General features: G+C 43.0%; 1 protein-coding gene across 2 annotated transcripts in view; it reads right to left on the bottom strand.

Annotated features, from left to right (window-relative positions):
- cadps2 (Ca++-dependent secretion activator 2) overlaps nucleotides 1–18,327 on the bottom strand; it is a 633,342-nt gene that overhangs the window by 164,525 nt on the left and 450,490 nt on the right. For both annotated transcript variants that reach the window (XM_050072844.1, XM_050072843.1), the window contains exons 4-7: nucleotides 16,485–16,565; nucleotides 14,599–14,832; nucleotides 14,062–14,183; nucleotides 2,454–2,565 (exon numbers count right to left, since the gene is read on the bottom strand). In XM_050072844.1, the coding sequence (XP_049928801.1) occupies nucleotides 2,454–2,565; nucleotides 14,062–14,183; nucleotides 14,599–14,832; nucleotides 16,485–16,565 (549 nt within the window). The remainder of the gene's footprint in view (nucleotides 1–2,453; nucleotides 2,566–14,061; nucleotides 14,184–14,598; nucleotides 14,833–16,484; nucleotides 16,566–18,327) is intronic.

Raw genomic sequence — 18,327 nt, 5'->3', positions numbered from 1 at the left:
TTTTATGTCGTAGAACAAAGTCTCTTCATTGGCTCCCAGTTCATTTTAAAATTCATTTTAAAATTGTGCCTTTAGTTTTTGAATCTCTTCATGGACTGGCTCCTGACTGTTTATCTGATATGTTGGGCAGATACATTCCCTACAGATCCCTCAGATCCTCCAACTCTGGTCTACTCAGTGTACCCCAGAGTAGAACTATAAAGTACGGTGATGCTGCGTTCAGTGTCGTTGATCCTTGTCTCTGAAACAGCCTTACAGACGACCTCTCTTATTCAGTAGATAGCTTTACACGAAAGCTTTTATTTAATTAACTGGTATCAAAACTAATTTGTATTTTTTATGTGTGTGTGTGTGATTATGTATTTGTTCTATTTATACTGTCTTATATATCTGGATTTTCTCATTTTTATTATGTAAAGCACTTTGAGTTGCACGTGCTGTATGAACTGTTCTATACAAATGTATTTATTATTACTTTTTAGCAACATTCTTTTTTAAGACTTTTTAAGGCTTTAGGACTCATTTCTGGAGCACTCTGTGAGTTCCATGCACCGAGCAATATGGGTTTTAATTTGGGGGAAACAGACCCTTGGATTGGTGCATCCCTAGTTTGTAGTTTGTGACCTATATCATAGATGTAGGTGCTCTGCATCTGCAGCACTGTGACTGTTGTACTGAAGGTAGACATCTTGTTCTGGATTGGTCGATCAGTTTCTCTCTCTAGACACGTTTGGATGATTATTCGTGGTGGAAATGGACTGAATTTAGGGAAGGGAGAAAGGTAGTGGAAATTCAACCACTTTTTTAAATTTCCCCTAAAATCACATGTTGGAAAGTCCCGGCTCTGTTGTATTTTCACATGGTCAAACAGCAGCTACACACACACACGCACACACACACAGTCCGAACTGTCTGCCTTCATCTCAATCAGAATTCTGCTTACACAAACTGGTTGTGTGTGTGACTCATGTTAACATGTCCAACATCATGAGAGACGTCTGAAACTTTCTGAACTCTTGGTGCAACTGGCCGACTTCGTTTCTCACCGTTCAATCAGTCTGTAATTAAAAGGTCTAACCCTACACAGGTGGCTTCATGTCTCTGAGGGAGGTTACAGCTGATTTTAACATCTCATCAACTCCTCAGGGATCCTGTTCTGGTTAATAGATTTTTTATTTCTCCTCTGCTAACAAGACTGTAAAGATTCACAGTTGCCAGTTCACACCGCTGCAACTTTTCTCTGCAACGTTCTAAAACAGTTTCATCTTTGGTCTGAACTGGGCTCAATAACAATAAATGATTGAACTAATATGAAATCGCCGACAGAAGTGGAGGCGATTGTCCTTCACGCTCACAATGGTGTTCAAGACCATGTTCAGTTTTAAAATCCATCTGTGATGCAGCCTGACAGAGAACAGAAAACCCTCTTCTTCCTCACTATCCTAACTTTTTACTCAACTCTCCCAAATGGTGCGAGAGCATGGAGCTCTCTCTGTTAATGTCTTGTCATGTCTGAATGGAGCTGGAGGGGAAAATGATGTAAAAGTCACTTATGTCTCAATGACACAAAGACATCACTTTAACAGGTAATAAGTAATGCTTCTCAATGACCCACTCTCATAGTGAAGTGTAGCGGTGTATTTTTCTGCAGAGACTCTGCCTGTATTTTTTTTATTTTCTTTTATTTTGCTGTGTTTGGGAAGTTCCTGGGGACGGTGCACAGGTGAGGCAGGGACTTTATGAAAAGGTGGGGACCATGTGGCGGACCGTGCGCAGCATGTTTCCAGGAGAAGGCTACGAATACCTGCGCTGAAGAAAACCCAAATATAGCGAGGCAAAAGGCACAGTGGAGTGTATCTCATTTTTGTTCCTGCACAGTTTACCTTTAAAGCAAGTTCAGCTGCCTTTGATTTACCACTTTGGATGTCACGGTCATAAAACCACCTGCAGACAACACTTTTGAGCAAGTTGAAAGACCTCAAAACAAATCCACATCTAAAATCAGCAGTGGAACGCAACTAAGTACGTTTACCAAAGTACTGCACTGTTGTACAGTTTTCAGGTACTTGTAATTTATTTCCATTTTTTGCAACTTTATACTTCTTCTACACTACATTTCAGAGGTAAGTACTGTACTTATTATTCCACTGAGGTGGCACGGTGGTGCAGCGGTTAGCACTGTCACCTCACGGCAAGATGGTTTTGAATGCAGGACTTTGCCAGTTTTCAAAAATGGACCCGTGCAGGACTCTGGTGCAGGTAGTACTACTAAACTGAAGAGTTGCAAAATTTAACACCAACTTTAATATTCCTACAGCAAACTGTATCTAAGAGACTGAGCAGTGATCTGACTCAGGTCATAGATAAACAAACATCTTGTGTTGCTGTGTGTTTTGTGTCTACAGCTGTGTGTGTTGTGTGTGTGGTACAGTGTGGTGTAGACGGACTCTCACCCGGCCCAGCTCCTTGTCCTCCAGAGCCAGGACCCCGGTGCTCTCTGTGAACAGCTTCACTTTGACCGAGGGCAGAGGGTGAGTCGTGATGAAGTCCCCCTGAGTTCCCCACCTGAAAGACACAAGGATCCTCTTTAAAGCTCGGCAGACACTGTGCATTTTTATTTATTTTGTTAAGTTACATTTTGCATTTTAATAAGCTTGTGTGCACGACCCAAACTGTGACTCTTTTATGCAAACTATACGAATCAAGTGAGCGGCCACAACGAGGCTGCTTTTGCTGAACGAAGGCACAGCAGCCTGATGAGTGTTGACAATTCCAATAAAGTTTATTCAATAAAACAACCACATCCACAACAACACTGATGAGAGCCAAAAAGGCAGAATTATTTTGTGCAACTCTTCAGCAGATGGGAGAAAGCTGCAGACAGTCTGCTCCGTCTGTTCTGCTGCACATGTTCAGGTTTAATTTTAAGTCAAGACAACAATTTTAGTCACAACATGTAAAATGCTCCTCCACCAATATCAAAACAAGCTCACTGCAGTTTATAACAGATCTTCTGACAGGAGCCATGAGGGAAATCTGACTGTGGAACTCCTTAAACTGTTTCTGATCTGCCAGAAATCCAACAGTATCACTGAGAGCAACATCTATGATTGTTCCGGGTGTAAATCAGCCGTCATGACTTCCTTCAAACTGTATGCCGAACGACAAGAGATCTAACAGAAAGCCGGACTGATTCTAAGAAGAACAGGGGCTGAGCTAAAACCATACTGTGTCTGCCCATCAAAATGCACACTGTCAGGCTGCAGCACACATCCTGTCTGTCAAAAGACTCACAAGTAGCATTCTTTCCAGTACAGATGGCATTTGCTTTGCCAAGTTTTGAAGGAATACTACACAGTTATTTACAATAGCAAAAGAGGGGAAGAGTCTTGAGGAACTGAAGTAAAAGGTAACCACCTGTAACACCAGCATAACTACATCAAAACACCCGTTTACAAACTGTCACACAACTTGTGCAGTATAATCCAAGTGCCATTGATCTAGTCGTACGCTCAATACTTTCCAAACACATGCATTTTTGCTAAAACCTCACTATTTAAAGGTCCACTGTGTAGGTTTGAGTGGCATATATTGGCAGAATTGGCACGTCATATAACAAGTATGTTTTCTTTAGTATATAATCACCTGAAAATAAGAATCAGTGTGTTTTGTTATCTTAGAATGACACATTCATATCTACACAGTGAGCAGAAGATCACCATGTTGCACCGCCATGTTTCTCCAGTAGGCCAGAAGAGAAAAACCAAACACTGGCTCTAGATAGGGACATTCGCCTTTTCGCGTCAGCCACCCTAGTTATAAGCCCATCTACAATTAGCAGTGTTGGGGGGAAAATATTGAAACATGAAACAGCTATATTCAGTAATTTTTTAAAACTTCATTTGTTTGGGAGAGGAGGAGACCTCTGTGGATAATTTGGCTCCCAGTAAGAACCTCCTGAATAATAAACACTGAAGGAATTCTAGCTGGGAGAAGTTTTTATCTGGTTGCAGTCTGCAATCATCACCACTAGACGCCACTAAAGACCCGAAAACGTACACACTCTAAGTTCCTTTATGCTTCTGCGTACACTCAACGCAACGTGCACACAGTTGCTGTGTGCCTATCATAGTTCTGCATCCTGTTGGTCTATGTCGCTATGCAATTCCCCGCCAAAGCGCTTGGGGGCGCGGTGTTCTTTTATATACCTACCTAGACTCTGTGACGTCTGTGGTAGTTGCCTGTTCATTGTTTGTTTATCTTCCGGCTTTGCTCTAGTCACAATGAAGATGGCAACCGAGAGAGAAAGACTGTTGCTGGAGCTCGAAATGATCGACATTGAACAACAAATGCTCTTATTACAAATGTTACGACAACAACAAAGAGAGAGGTGACTGTGCCGGTGGTCTGTACGCCCTTTGAAATGCCGGAAATGATGTAGTTTGAAGGACCAATCATAGCTCTTGCAGTCTGCGTTGCCTCGATGGTGATTACAATTTTTTGGAGGTGCACATCGTGTCTCTGCGTTGGTCGCAGAGGGACGCCACGCCTCCGCAAAGCCCTCTGCGACGTAGGTATGCAGAAGTATAAACCTTGCTTTAACTTTTAAAATGCTTTTGCACAAACAGTCTCATGTGTGGACGAGTAGCGCGTGCTTGCCTGGGCACATTTAGGACACACTATTGGTTTTATATTTGTTTTAGAAAAATTGCTTATGTTTGGAAAGTACTGAGCGTACAGCTTGATAAGTGTGACTTGGGTTATACTGCGTGAGTTGTGTGAGAGTTGATAAACAGATGTTTTGATAGAGTTTTGCTGTTGTTCAATTCAATTCATCAACACTTTTCTGATTCTACGTTTACCGTGGAGGCAAGCCAGAACAAAAAAAAGGTTTTCTTCACAAATTCAATGTAACACAGGTTGAGTAACTGATATAAAAATTAGTCATTTTGGGGGTGAAGGATTCCTTTAAGGTCTCACAATTGTCATGAGCCCAACAAGCAGAGAGCCTTCACATGTGAATCTGACACTGTTTTTGTTCTCAACAGCATGAACAAAGCCCAAAGTGTAGCTACTGATTAGACATTATAATAATTTACACCTCATACTTTTTACATTTGCATACTCAGGGCGAGGCGTCTTCATTCTTATTTGCAATGACTTTGACATCAAGGACAGCAAAGTTGACTTTAACAAGAGGTAACCCTGCAAACTTTGCTCAGTCATCACACCAGGTCTTAGTCACAGATCCAGAGGCAGTAAACAGTCCCATCAGTGTCAGCTGTTATCAACAATCACTTACTGTTCATCTCTAATGGAGCAGAGTGACGCCTTCTGCTCAGGACGACTGTGACGCGGCCATTATACACACCAAGAGCCGCCACGCTCCAGTGATTACATGCCTTACGTCAAAACTGTCATTTAAAGTATGAATCTGTGTGTGTGTGTGTGTGTGTGTGTGTGTGTGGTGCACAAATGACAAGTGACCCCTTCACTTGTTGCGGTTGAGAAGCAAAGCCGAGCTCTGTGTTCAATTTCCACAGTTTCCAAGGCAACATTGCACAGAAAGGTGTGTTCACTTCACACACACATTTTTAAGTAATCACAGACGTGAGGTCTGTACGACAGAGGACAGACACAGATACAAACAGCTCTGACCTCACGTATTCACTGACCTGAGATAACAGTTCAAACGTGAGCGATGACATAATGACGGCTGTTGTTACAGTTTCTCTTTGTGTCTCGTCTGGTTTCACAACTTGACCTTAAGCATTAACGACATTAAAACCAGACGGCGGTGAAAACAGACTGCAGGACAAATTTTAAGGTGAATTCTCTGCTGTTGTTTGGTTTTGTTGGTCTGAGATAAAAATTATTGATTTTCGGGGCGTCGGTGGCTTAGTGGTAGAGCAGGCGCCCCATGTACAAGGCTGTTGCCGCAGCGGCCTGGGTTCGAATCCAGCCTGTGGCCCTTTGCTGCATGTCATCCCCTCTATCTCTCCCCCCTTCACGCTTACCTGTCCTGTCCAATAAAGGCAAAATGCCCTAAAAATATCTTTAAAAAAAAAAAAAAAAAAAAATTATTGATTTTCGCACCTGACGCCTGAAAAGTCTGAGTTAAATAAGAGTGTATATGATTAAATAATAATATTATGACAAAGTTGTCAATTGAAATATCATGCTTCACATTTCTACATTAGTTTTATTTGTTGAACCACCACAACTGGCCCCTTTCAATGTGAAGGAGCAGCGGCTCTACTCCGAGCTGCCTCTGGAGGTCTAAGCTCCTCGCCCTATCTCTAAGGCTGAGCCCAGCTTCCCAAGCCGACGGTCAGCTGTCCTTCTAGGTTGGGCTGTCAATGAGCATCTGTCACCCTAGTCAGTGCAGTGTGTCCCTCACTGTTGCCCCTCATTGGCCCCTGTCAGCCTTTTTTGGACGATTCAGCAGGTTTAATCAGTGTTGTAGACGGAAGAGTCCGTTGCTGATTGAAATCACTCTGACTGGCAGTTCGGCTAAGTGCACAAGATGAGAAAGGGAAGTGAGGAAAGTAAATGATCCGACTCAAGTCAAGACTGAGTGATATCAAAACAAATTTATGTTGATAATGTGCTAAATGCTAACTAGCGTCAGTCGTCCAGTAACCCTTTCTGAATGACAAACATAGACTCCCGCCGTCTGCTGATGTGGAGAATTATCTCCTCTCATGCAGGCGCAGAACATGAGTACTGGTTGACCTTCGGCTGTAGTCTTACTCTAGCTGTGGTGTGTTTATGTGCAAGATTTGGTCGAGACACAGACGACATGGGGCAACGCAATTGTCAGGTTTCATTGCGGCTAGTTCTGTGAAGTTGGTCTGGTGTGTCTGGGCCTTAAAATCAATGTCTTTGGACTGTGGGAAGAAGCCAGGGTATCCAGAGAAAACCCATGCTGACACATGGAGAACATGCAAACTCCACACAGAAGGGCCCCAGCTGACCAGACACGCAGGTCTGAACTCACTGCAACCACTTAACCACTGCACCACCATGCCACCCATGGACTCAACACACAATGTAGAATTCTGTCTGTTAGAATCAGTTAGTGTTGGCTCTGAGGCACGTCAGTACATCATGTAGTGAACTGTGTTTTCATCTCAGAGTCTGTTTGCAATCAAAACTCTCTAGGCTGCATGTGAAGTCTCAGTTTTACATCATATTTTGGAAGAAGATGAATTAGATTTGTGGGTGAGGCCCTGCAGCAGGTGAAACAGGAGCAAAATGATTCAAAACAAACTTTATTTACAGGGTAAAATTAAAAGATTTAATTCATAATCCTGACTGTACCTCAGTGTGCTGTCAGGTCTCTGCTACTTCATTTTCATAATGTATGGAAACAGGCCCAGAGGGAGTCTAAAAAATTTATATCTGGAGCGTACTTGATTTGTAATAAACATGAAGAAACAGTGGCTCGGTCTTTTAAACGATTCACAGATGCTTGACATTACAGAATAATTAAGGGTGTTACTAATGAAAAGGTCCTCAGTGATTACAGAGCAGTTACGCGACAACGGCAGGAGTCATCAGAGCAATTGGACGACAGTGTAATCACAGCTAATCGTGTTGTCCGTGTAATTATGGTTAACTACGATGTCATTAAGTGTATGGGTGTGTTACTGAAGATGAGAGATGTCAGTGTGCGCCGCGGGCTAATTACAGTGAAGGTTACAGGAGCTGCAGTGAGGCTGGGTTACAGCACAGGATCCCTGTTGACCAACAGGGTCGTCAGGTGACGCTGTGCTCCTCTAATTGGCTCTGTTTGGTGATTCTGGCGAGCAGAGGGGCTGTCAGAAAGAAAAATCTCCAGCAGTAGCTGGAGCATGTGAAAGGGCAGCCTCATTACCGTACAGACCCCCACTGTCCGACGGGCGTCCAAAGAGCAACAACTGCCACTAAGAACGTGGCCACGCAGCCCTGAGTGATAATCAGCTGCCAGCACGCTGCGACGCCATGGTGAAGGAAGTGAAAGCATTTTCATTTTTCAATGGACAATGAAGCTTTTCACACAGACCCTCAAGGTGGAGGAAAACAGAAGTGGAAATATTTTTTTTCTGAAGTCAGAGTTGATACAGTTAATTTCAATGTTTTCTTTATTCGTAAGTGAGACATATATTTTACTTTTACAGTTCTGAAACTGCTCTCACTCTGTTATTGAATATATTCTCATTTGATTACCATCATAAATCTTTTTTTTTTTTTTTGCTTCTGTGTAACTTGATGGTTGCACAACAGTATTTAAGTAGAATTACTGCCTCACAATTGTATGCGTCCCCAGACCAGTCGTATTGCACTTACAGTTTACGTCCATGTCTGTAAAAACATGGATGCTTCACACTCTCCTTTCCCGCCCTGCGGCACTGGACATCTATTCAATCAGCACAGTTTTAAGGCGGACACCCAAGATTAGCGTCACCCGTTCAAGTATCTGACCAAAGTTATCGCCTTCTGTTCCTAGATAAGGACATTAAGTGATGGCCAGAAAAGTGTTTTATGCAGAACATTATGACGTCAAAATGAAGTTGACCTTTGACCTTTTGGATATAAAGTGTCCTCACTTCATCATTTTATCCTGTTATACGTCTGTGTGAAATGGTGTCATAATTACTGTATGAATTCTTGAGTTACACGGCAGTGGTTAGCATTGTCACCTCACAGCAAGAGGGTTTCTGGTTCAAACTCTGGGGTGGGGGAGCCCTTCTGTGCAGAGTTTGCTTGTTCTCCCTGTGTCAGCGTGGGTTTCCTCCAGGTGCTCTGACATGTTCTCCCTGTGTCAGTGTGGGTTTCCTCCAGGTGCTTCCACATGTTCTCCCCGTGTCAGCGTTCTTATCAGTTCATCCTTGAGTCCAAATAGATGTTTGTGCTGAATTTGAAGAAAGTCCCTCATGGCGTTCTGTATTTAGATACTGCGTTCATGAGAATGGGACGTCGGAGGACCAAGCCAAAAACACAATGCCTCCAGCAGCGGCTGTTGCCGGCACAGAGGCTTAAATATTAATACTGTTACACTTCATATTATTATCTGTTGTTGAGCCCGATCAGAGAAATGGTTGTGCCCCGGGTCACAAGGAAAACATGTGGAAATACTGAGTGAAGACAGAACCAAATAATCAACAAGCGTGTTCACATGGGATGTCAGACAGAGTGAAATGTTCCTGAGGTCAGAGAAGTGAACACTGTCATGAAGTTAGGACTCACTGTTTACAGCAACATCCACTGTTTACCTCATGACCATATGGTCATATGAATGTTACATGCTAAGCCAAAGCACAGCTGCACTGGAAATCCTAACTTAGTATGACAGACATGATTCCCGAGGAACCTGAAGGTCAGAGAGGTGGACTTGCGACCAGAAGCTCCCTGAGTATCCTGATCTCTGGACAGGCAGATCGGTCTGTGTGGGTGCTTGCATTCCCTCATTATCTCCATGGAGGTGACCCTGAGCAACACCCTTAACCTACAGCTGCTCCAGTGGAGCTGCTCATCGGCCTGAATCTAACTGCAGAGTTAGAAAGGACCTGGCTCTTGAGGAAACAACCCTAAAGAAACAAAAAATGCTATACTGAAGCTAAGCTGTACCTTTAGCTCCCGTTAGCCTCAGTTAGTTAGCTACAAGTTAGCCCAACCTACACAAAAAGTCCAGCAAAGTCTGACAGTGTATGGCTGAGCCTGACAAACTAAGTGTGAGATTCTGTGTTAATTTGCTGATCATGTTAACCATTAGTGTATTAAAACAGCTAAATATGGCCACAGTGGTCGAACATGGTACTGCAATAAGACATCCCATGCAGCCCAAAAAGCCTTTTTCCTATTTTTCCCAAACTACTGACAGGGCTCCTCCATCTGCAAACAGCTGAAATATTATCAGATAATTGTTGCACAATGAATTCTATCTAATTTTATATTCATTAGTACGCGTGACAGCAAGAAGAGCTCCTATGTTTGTTTTATGTTGAACAACAAGTAAAACACAAAAATAGAAAATTTAATCAGGATCAGTGACAGGAAATTGGTACGGGAGATGAGGAGCATGCACAGTTGACACACAGCTCTGCATACAGTCGGTGCAGTGACGAACTTTGGGGCGAGCAGATAAACATTACGTCACACAGACCAAAGCGGACCCTCGCAGACAATTAAATTGGCTTTCAGCATGGCAGCTTTGTTATTCTAGTATTCAGCTCAAAGGTCATCTGAGTCCAAGTCCTGCTGAAGAGTTGAGCCCGACAAGCTGAGAGTCTGAGATGTCCTAAAAAGGCCACCGTACAGAGAATAAAACCTTTGGATTTAAGTCACAGCACGACCTCTCCTCAGGACAAACTTCACATTTTATATCCCACCAATAGTGAGAATAGAGATGCTCCCACTGTTTAGTTTTCTGGGGTGTAATGAACATTACAGCCTCACAGGGGCCACAAGTCTGCACACACACCAGACGAGCTCATAAACCTGCTTCCTGTCAAGTCCCAGGTGAGACTCAGTCCCTGATTGGATGTAATGAAAAACATCAGAGGTCTGACTGGGACTGCAAACAGAAACATAAAGAGGGTTTGGAGCTCAGCTGGGCTTTCCTCCAGAAACCAGTGTGTGTGTGTGTGTGTGTGTGTGTGTTTTGTATGTGATGAGGAGACACCGACTCCCATCACTGTTACATAACAAGCTCATCTTCTCGCTGTATCAGCCTGTGCTGCAGAATGAGAAACATCGCCCAGGGCGGGTGATAGTGGTGTTTGTGGGAGCTGAGGGTCACTCTTCCCCCGTTACATAAAGCGTAGAGTTCTTCTTCTGTCTACGATCCACAGAGCACTGCTTGCATTTCAAAGCTGTGTCTCTGCTGTGGTTCAGTTTCAGGTAACCGTGTTAAGGAGGCTTTTCACCGACGTCTGCGTGTTCATTTCATCTTCAAAAGCTCAGACGGTAATCCAATTAGGAGTCAAGAGTGAAGCACAGCAGGCTGTAAACACAAAGCTTCCAGTAAACTAAGTAACAGCTCTCAACACTGTTCATGTCTCTAATTCAGCCTTTAGATGTTTTTATGCTGTAACACCATATTAAGCTGCTGCAGGGCTGATTCAGCAGATACAGCGCTGCAGCAGCTGAAGGCAACAGGTTTGAGTGCTTTAAAATCAACAGCTAGAAGAAAGTGTAAATCCAAAATTAGAGGGTGGAAGTTCATTTAAACCTCAGAATCAGTTTGTTTTGACAAAATTATTTCAACTCAACTGCTTCAAAAGCCTTTTTTACCATTTATTCATCCATCCATTTTCAACTGCTTATCCGAAACCGGATCATGGGGGCAGCAGGGTGACCCAAGTATTCAAGACACCATTCTTCCCAACAACACTTTCCAGTTCCTCCTGGAGGACCGAGGCGTTCCCAAGCCAGATGAGATATATAATCCCTCCAGCATGTTCTGGGTCTGCCCCGGGGCCTCCTACCAGTTGGACGTATCCAAAAACACTAAGGCTGTAGTCTCCTGGTCGATTATTTGGTCGATATGCTCCGTCCAACCAAATTGGTCAAATAATCGCCATGTTACTTTCATAAGGAGAAAAGTGCTACATCAACAGCTTTCCAGGATTAATCCATTATTTCCTGCGGTGGGGGGACAGGCTAAGTTACCTGTGAAAATGGGGGTGTTTTGTGGGGGAAATGTGTCCAGATAAAGACAAGTGTTTGTCTGTCAATGCTGCGATTTATAGTGAAGCTAATTTGTGTACTTGTGTTTGAAATTGTCTCTATTAAGCCATGTTTAATGTGTGTTTAACGTGTGTTTTGAATCAACTATTTAAATAAAGTTTGATTTGAACTAAACTTTACAGCACTTAACACGGTCCTCCACTGCTGACTAGTGTTTTGGAGGTGTAACTGCAGAGTGACACAGACACACCACCGCAGAAGTAAAATAACATGCAGATTTTTTTCTTCCCACAACTAATCGATTAGTTCAAGATTATGTGCGACTTTAGTCGACAAAGATTTTCTTTGGTTGACTACAGCCCTAAAAAACACCTCTAACAGGAGGCGCCCCGGAGGATCCTGATCAGATGTTGAACCACCTCAACTGACCCCTTTAGATGCGAAGGAGCAGCAGCTCTACTCCGAACTCCCTCCAGACTTCTCACCCCGTCTCTAAGGCTGAGCTCAGACTCCCCATGGAGGAAACTAATTTCAGCCGCTTGTATCCGCAATCTCATCCTTTCGGTCACTACCCAGAGCTCATGACCATAGGTGAGGGTTGGGACGTAGATGGACCAGTAAATCAAAAGCTTTGTCCTCTGGCTCAGCTCCTTCTTCACCACAACGGTCCACAGCACTGGATTCACTGCAGACACCACGCTAAACCACCAATCCATCTCATGCTCCATTCTACCTTCATTAATGAACAAGACCCCGAGATACTTGAACTCCTTTGCTTAGGGCAGTAACTCTCCCCCAACCCAGAGGGGCAATCCACTGTTTTCCAGCAGACAACCATGGCCTCAATCTTAGAGGCGCTGACTCTCATCCCTTTTTATAATACACAGTATATCTTAACTTCCTCTCTAATATCTATTTTATAGTGCTGTGAAAACATCAAACAGCTGTATTTATTCAAGTCTTTAAAAAGATTACACTGGAACAAATGATGAGAGCTTTATAATTAACCTTCACCTAGGGTGACTATATTTTGATTTCCAAAAAAGAGGACATTCGGCCCGACCACGACATAGCCTACTTAAATGATACTCGCAGTTTACTCAAAGATGCCTTATAATTTTAATATATTTAAAATTTATATGTATGGATAGAAAATTCAGTTATATTACAAAATAATATCTCTCAAAGACAGAAATTCAGATAGGCCCCAATAGGGGACACATACACACACTAGAGTGTGGCGATCCGAGCCCGACGGTACCCGACGGGTCGGGCCGGGTTTGGTCAAAAATGTAGCTATAAATTGTATTCGGGCTCGGGTCGGATTCGGTCAGCTTTCAGTGAAAATGTAGTGTAAAAATAAATAAAATCCTATTGTCTGTCCTGTTTATTGCTTGGGCACTGTTATTTACGTGACAACACCTGAACATAACACACACAGACACACATTGGCTGTTTGTTTCTACCTCTCCCCTCGCTGGAAGTCTCGGACCTCCAGCCGCCCGCCTCCGCCTTGATTAAACGCTGAAAATAAAATAAAAGAGGGAGACAGGTTTTTCCTATTTTATCTTATTTTGTTTTATTTCTCCCTCTCCTCTCGCTGGAAGTGTCGGACCTCCCGCCTCCCGCCTCCCGTCTCAAACACGGAGGTCTCCCTCTCCGCTGAGCACGTCCGCCCTGTTAAATAGCATGTAACCATAACAACTGTGTGACACAAACTCAGTGTTTTGGTCATTAAATAATGTCGGACTCGGTTCGGGTTCGGACACAAATATGCGGCCCGTGCCGCACTCTAACACACACACAAACACACGGAAAACCGGACATTATCATCAGTTTCTAAAAACCCCCGGACGGGACGTGAAAAGTGGACATGTCCGGGCAAAAGAGGACGTTTGGTCGGCCTACCTTCACCCAGTACTCATTTTTACCGAAGAGAGCTTGAATGCATCATAATGTAACCCAGTGCAACCTCCGTCAGCTGTTGGTTTTGGCAACTAGCTGCTAACAGCTAACAGGTAATGTAACTGGCTCTCATGCTGCTGATGTCAACACACGTTTGTTGCTCCCAGTGTAGCTTTATAAGGAAACAATGGGGTGCCTCCCGTGGGTCGCTGATTATTGTGACCTTACTTGAATGTTTAACCTTCACTGTGCAGAATGATGTATGTGCAGAGTTTGACAACAAAACTCCTCTTCCACATTAATGTGCTGAAATGGGAGAGTTTCTCTGCGCTCACCTTGAACTTCAGTTCAAGACACATAAATAGGTATGAAAGGATTTTGTGACACCATAACTAGTTTGATAACCAATTGTGATCCAAGATGCAGTGCAATGTGATGATTGATTTTTATGTTTTAACCACAGCAGGAGGAGGTAGAACTCACTGTGGTCTGGAGGCTTCAGCTTGGTCTGTCTGCAGCTTCTCTCCTCCCTCCACCTCCATGGTGCAGTAAACAATCCGGTTCGGAGCCACAGACTTCAGACCCTGGACCTCCACAATCACAATCTGAAAACACCAGCAGAGAATTACAAAACATGGCACCTCTTCACACTACTTGTTTCATGTGAGTGTGCCATTTTTTTTCTCTGAATGATACTGTCTGCAGAATATCAAAAAACTTGAATTTAGAAATTTGTAAACATAGAAGGTGACATCTTTACTTTAAGTCTTTCTATCCAATCAACCGTCTAAAACTCAGTTTACTTCATAGATGATTTAAAAGATTAATAAATGATCAGCATTGGTGCCAATTACTGTCAGTAACTGTCAGGATTTTATGCATTGCTACCTCATCTTTTCTTGTATTTTTTCTTAACAGGAAAACTAAATGAACATGTCACATGTCATGAAATCATACAATAGTTCCAGCAGTTATCTTTTCAGCCAACTACCAGGAGAACAAATCAGTTAAGACTCAGACCTCCAGAGTAAACGAAAGCACGACATCAGACTTGGACAGGATGTCCCCCTCATCTCCCATGTCCAGGAAGGAGTTGTTCATGGAGGAGCGTTTGAGCTTCTGTTTGAAGTCTGGACCTCCTTTGGACACTGGCAGACTCTCCAGGTTCGCCATGAGAAGGTTGACTGCAGAACGCAGCTCCTCCACGTAGAGAGGCTCCATGTCAGCAGAGACAAACTTTGGGTATCTTCTCTCCTGCGGGACGGACAGTCAGACGCAGTTCATCACCAACACATTCCCTTCACAGCAACTTCTTTCACCAGTTGGGAAGAATTTTTTGGCGGTTAAAAATCTGACGCCAGCAGAAAGAAGACAGAGTTCCAAACTTTGTTTTATCTACAACTCTGCTCTCTGTTTTCCAAAAAAATATAACAAGACTTTTAGTTGTTCTAGTCAGGATATATTCTTCTATTTGTGCTGTTTTTGATTGCCCTGTATGTGAAAAGGAGCCAGTTGACAAAGAAACACTGTTCATGAAGGAGAAAATTTAATTGGGGAAAAAAAGTGTTGTTAGTCTACTGGGTGGTGGATAGTGGACAATTAGGGTTTTTTTTCTGTTAGTATGTGAAGAGAGATGTGCATCTATTTTTACAATCAACAAAGGCCAGTCTAGAGAGTCAAGTGAATTGATTAAGTCTGGAAAATAAAAGCATGATTTTAGCAAAGACATTTTTTAGCTGCATTAATAGATTTGTTGTCCACTTGAGGGCAGCAGAATGAAAAATATTTGGCTCTTTGACAGCTTCATGTTCCACTTTCCTCACCAGCTAGTCGTTAAAGCCCTGTTTCCATCGAGCAGTACGGTTCAGTTCAGTTCAGTTCGGTAGGTTTTTTCTCTGCTTCCACAGTGTAAAGTTGTGGATGGTACCAACAGAAGCGTTCCTTAGCGTCCCCATGTTTTGTCCCCCCTCTGTTGGGGTACCTAGCACACAGATCTGGTACTAAAAGGTGGAGCTAGAAACCCTGCAGTCTGATTGGTCAGTAGAGGACAGTCACTCTGGTTTTAGGTGGAACGTTAACTTGTAATGTTACTCAGTGCATGAGTTGATGACGTGAATCCATCAGCACACCTTAAATTTCACTGTGACAACTTTGACCATCACTTTAGTTTTTATATGACACACACTTTTAGTAATGACTTTAAAAATATAGATTAATTTGGAGCGGATTATGTGAAGGTAATATATTCTAATCCTCACTTCCTGTGGGCTACAGCAACACTAAACCCCTGAGCTTGCCTGAGAAGGACTAAATGCACAAAGCTGCTATTTTTAAATATCCCATGGAGAGAGACTCTCACTGCAGCCTGTTCTATTTTGTTCTGAAAATGTGGGCGTGCAGCCTCGTTCTGTGGACGATAAACCAGGTGCAGACTTCCATCTGTGTCTCCGCTGATGAGGAAATACAGCGAGTGCTGGACGGAGCAGTGAGTGACAACAACCCCGCCCACATTTAAGGGGACTGTCTGAACAGACTGAGGGTCTAGGTACCATGTCTGAAGGCTTACTGCTGGTTCCAAAGGTTCTGGACTGAAAGGGTTTGGTGGAAATGGGGCTTAGCTGTGTCTGTCTGCTGTGTGGTGCTGAGCAGGGAGTGTAAAGTGGGTTTATCAGAGCTTGTTCTGCTGAAAACAGCTGCCTACTGCTGCTGCTGTTGGAAACTCAGAGACTGAACCAGACAGTAAAAGTAAAACCAAAACGGTGAGCTAAAAGAGGCTGAAAAGCTCCATAGAGCTCTTCTCTCTGGCTCCACCAACAAGAGACACCTTTCACATTAAACAGTCAAATTAAAATACTGAATAGTGCAGCTTTAAAAATGATCTAACATGTTGAGTTCGGGTTTCTCACCCTGGCAATCTTCTCGGCCAGCTGTAACCTTCCGTCCAGCTCTCTGCGGATCTGAGCCGCCTGCTCGTCCACGTTGTCCAGCTGAGAAAGAAAAAACATAGTTTCATCAGTCAGCCAATCAGAGAGCTGCAGAATCAATAAAGCAGTCAAAAGGTGAAGGACAGACACAGCAGGGCAGGTCTACTCTGGAGAAGTAGATTTTAAAGGAAGCTCAGTTTTGCATTGATCAGCCAATTAGCAGCTATGGTGGTTATGAACGACAGTAATTAGCCAATTAGTGAGTGAGGGTCTGAGATCAGCTGTTCAGCCACTTCATCGTGTCTCTCGACCAATTACAGAGGAGAGAAGCTGTTTGGTTGATGTCAGAGTTCAAGCTGCAGGTCATTCAGCTGCAGTTCCTCTAATGTCCACAAGATGCTGCTACATATATCTCTCTGACTGTATTAAAGTCAATGGGAAAACTTTTTTTTTTCCCTCACAAATTTTTCATCTATTGTGTCTTTTTGGCTGGAAAGATATTAGGACATCATTTTACTATCATAGTCCATCTGCAAGGACATTTTTTTTTTTTAAAGAAAAGAAATTCAACATTTTAATTTATATCAAGTTAACTTTTAAAACATTTAAATCAGCAAACATAAAAACATGTCAATGAATAAATCATGTTGCATGACCCACTGTCTCAGCCCTGTGATAGTCTGGAGACCTGTTCAGGATATACCCCGCCTCTCGCCCAATGTCAGCTGGGATAGGCTCCAGCTTCGTCTTCTGTTGTTCTAAGCTTTGAAATGTCTCATCCGGCTGTGAGCAAGAGTATTTTTATTAATAAAACAGCAGAGTAAACTTAATAACTTGGTGGAAGTGAAAGGGAAGTTGGTACTGTAAAGCTCCTGTTCACTATCCCCACTGTGGTTTCACCTTCACCACAGAGAGCCGTGCCGTTTGAGCAAGACACCGTCCAACAAGTCATCTGTTAAACTTGATATCAGCGAGACTCAAAGAGGAGATGAAAGCAGAGGGAAAATTGAAGGAGGTTTGCTTACTGGGCAGAAAACAGCGCCTCGTTACACAAATCTGTGATGAGCAGAGGCGTCTAAAATGACAATCGGAGATAAAACAGCTCTGATGGAAGCTGGCCTGAAGCCAGAGACAAGTGGAACCTTCAGAGCCGATAACAGAGAGAAAAGATAAGCTGTTTAATTTGAGACTGTTTTAAAATGGGTCCCAGAAAATCAGTTTTAAAAATCAGCCGTCAGTGTCTCAGTTACAGCGAATGCAAACTTCCTTTAGTCACACTGAGGAGTTATCCAGACCTGCAGCTGGAGAGGAAAACGCTGAGCAGCAAGTTCTCAACTAAAAATCAAACTGTGCCACAACTGCAGACCACACCCTCAGGTGGAAGGACCGAGAAGTTCATCATGTTTTTATTCTGTTGGAAAACTGACTCACACTGACACCATCCACTGCAGCGCTCTTCATGTTTCTGTTTGTAGTTTCTGACATTGCTGAAGGGATTCTTTGAAACTGTTTGGATTTGTTGTGTTAGGATGGAAAGATCACACACACTACAAGTATTTGTTGTTAAGCTTCAGCCTTTAGAACATGATTTTGAAAAAAGAAGAAGAAATCTAAGGCAGTTGGGTATAATGACTTCACTTGCTCCCTGGTTTTATTATAATATCAATAATGTATACTGAACAAAAATATAAACGCAACACTTTTGTTTTTGCTCCCATTTTTCATGAGCTGAACTCAAAGATCTAAAACATTTTCTATACACACAAAAGACCATTTCTCACAAATATTGTTCACAAATCTGTCTAAATCTGTGTTAGTGAGCACT

Source organism: Epinephelus moara, chromosome 20 (genome assembly GCF_006386435.1).
Source record: "Epinephelus moara isolate mb chromosome 20, YSFRI_EMoa_1.0, whole genome shotgun sequence".
NCBI lineage: Eukaryota > Metazoa > Chordata > Actinopteri > Perciformes > Serranidae > Epinephelus > Epinephelus moara.
The sequence above is the reverse complement of the archived record's forward strand: the minus strand, read 5'-3'. Positions and strand labels throughout refer to the sequence as shown.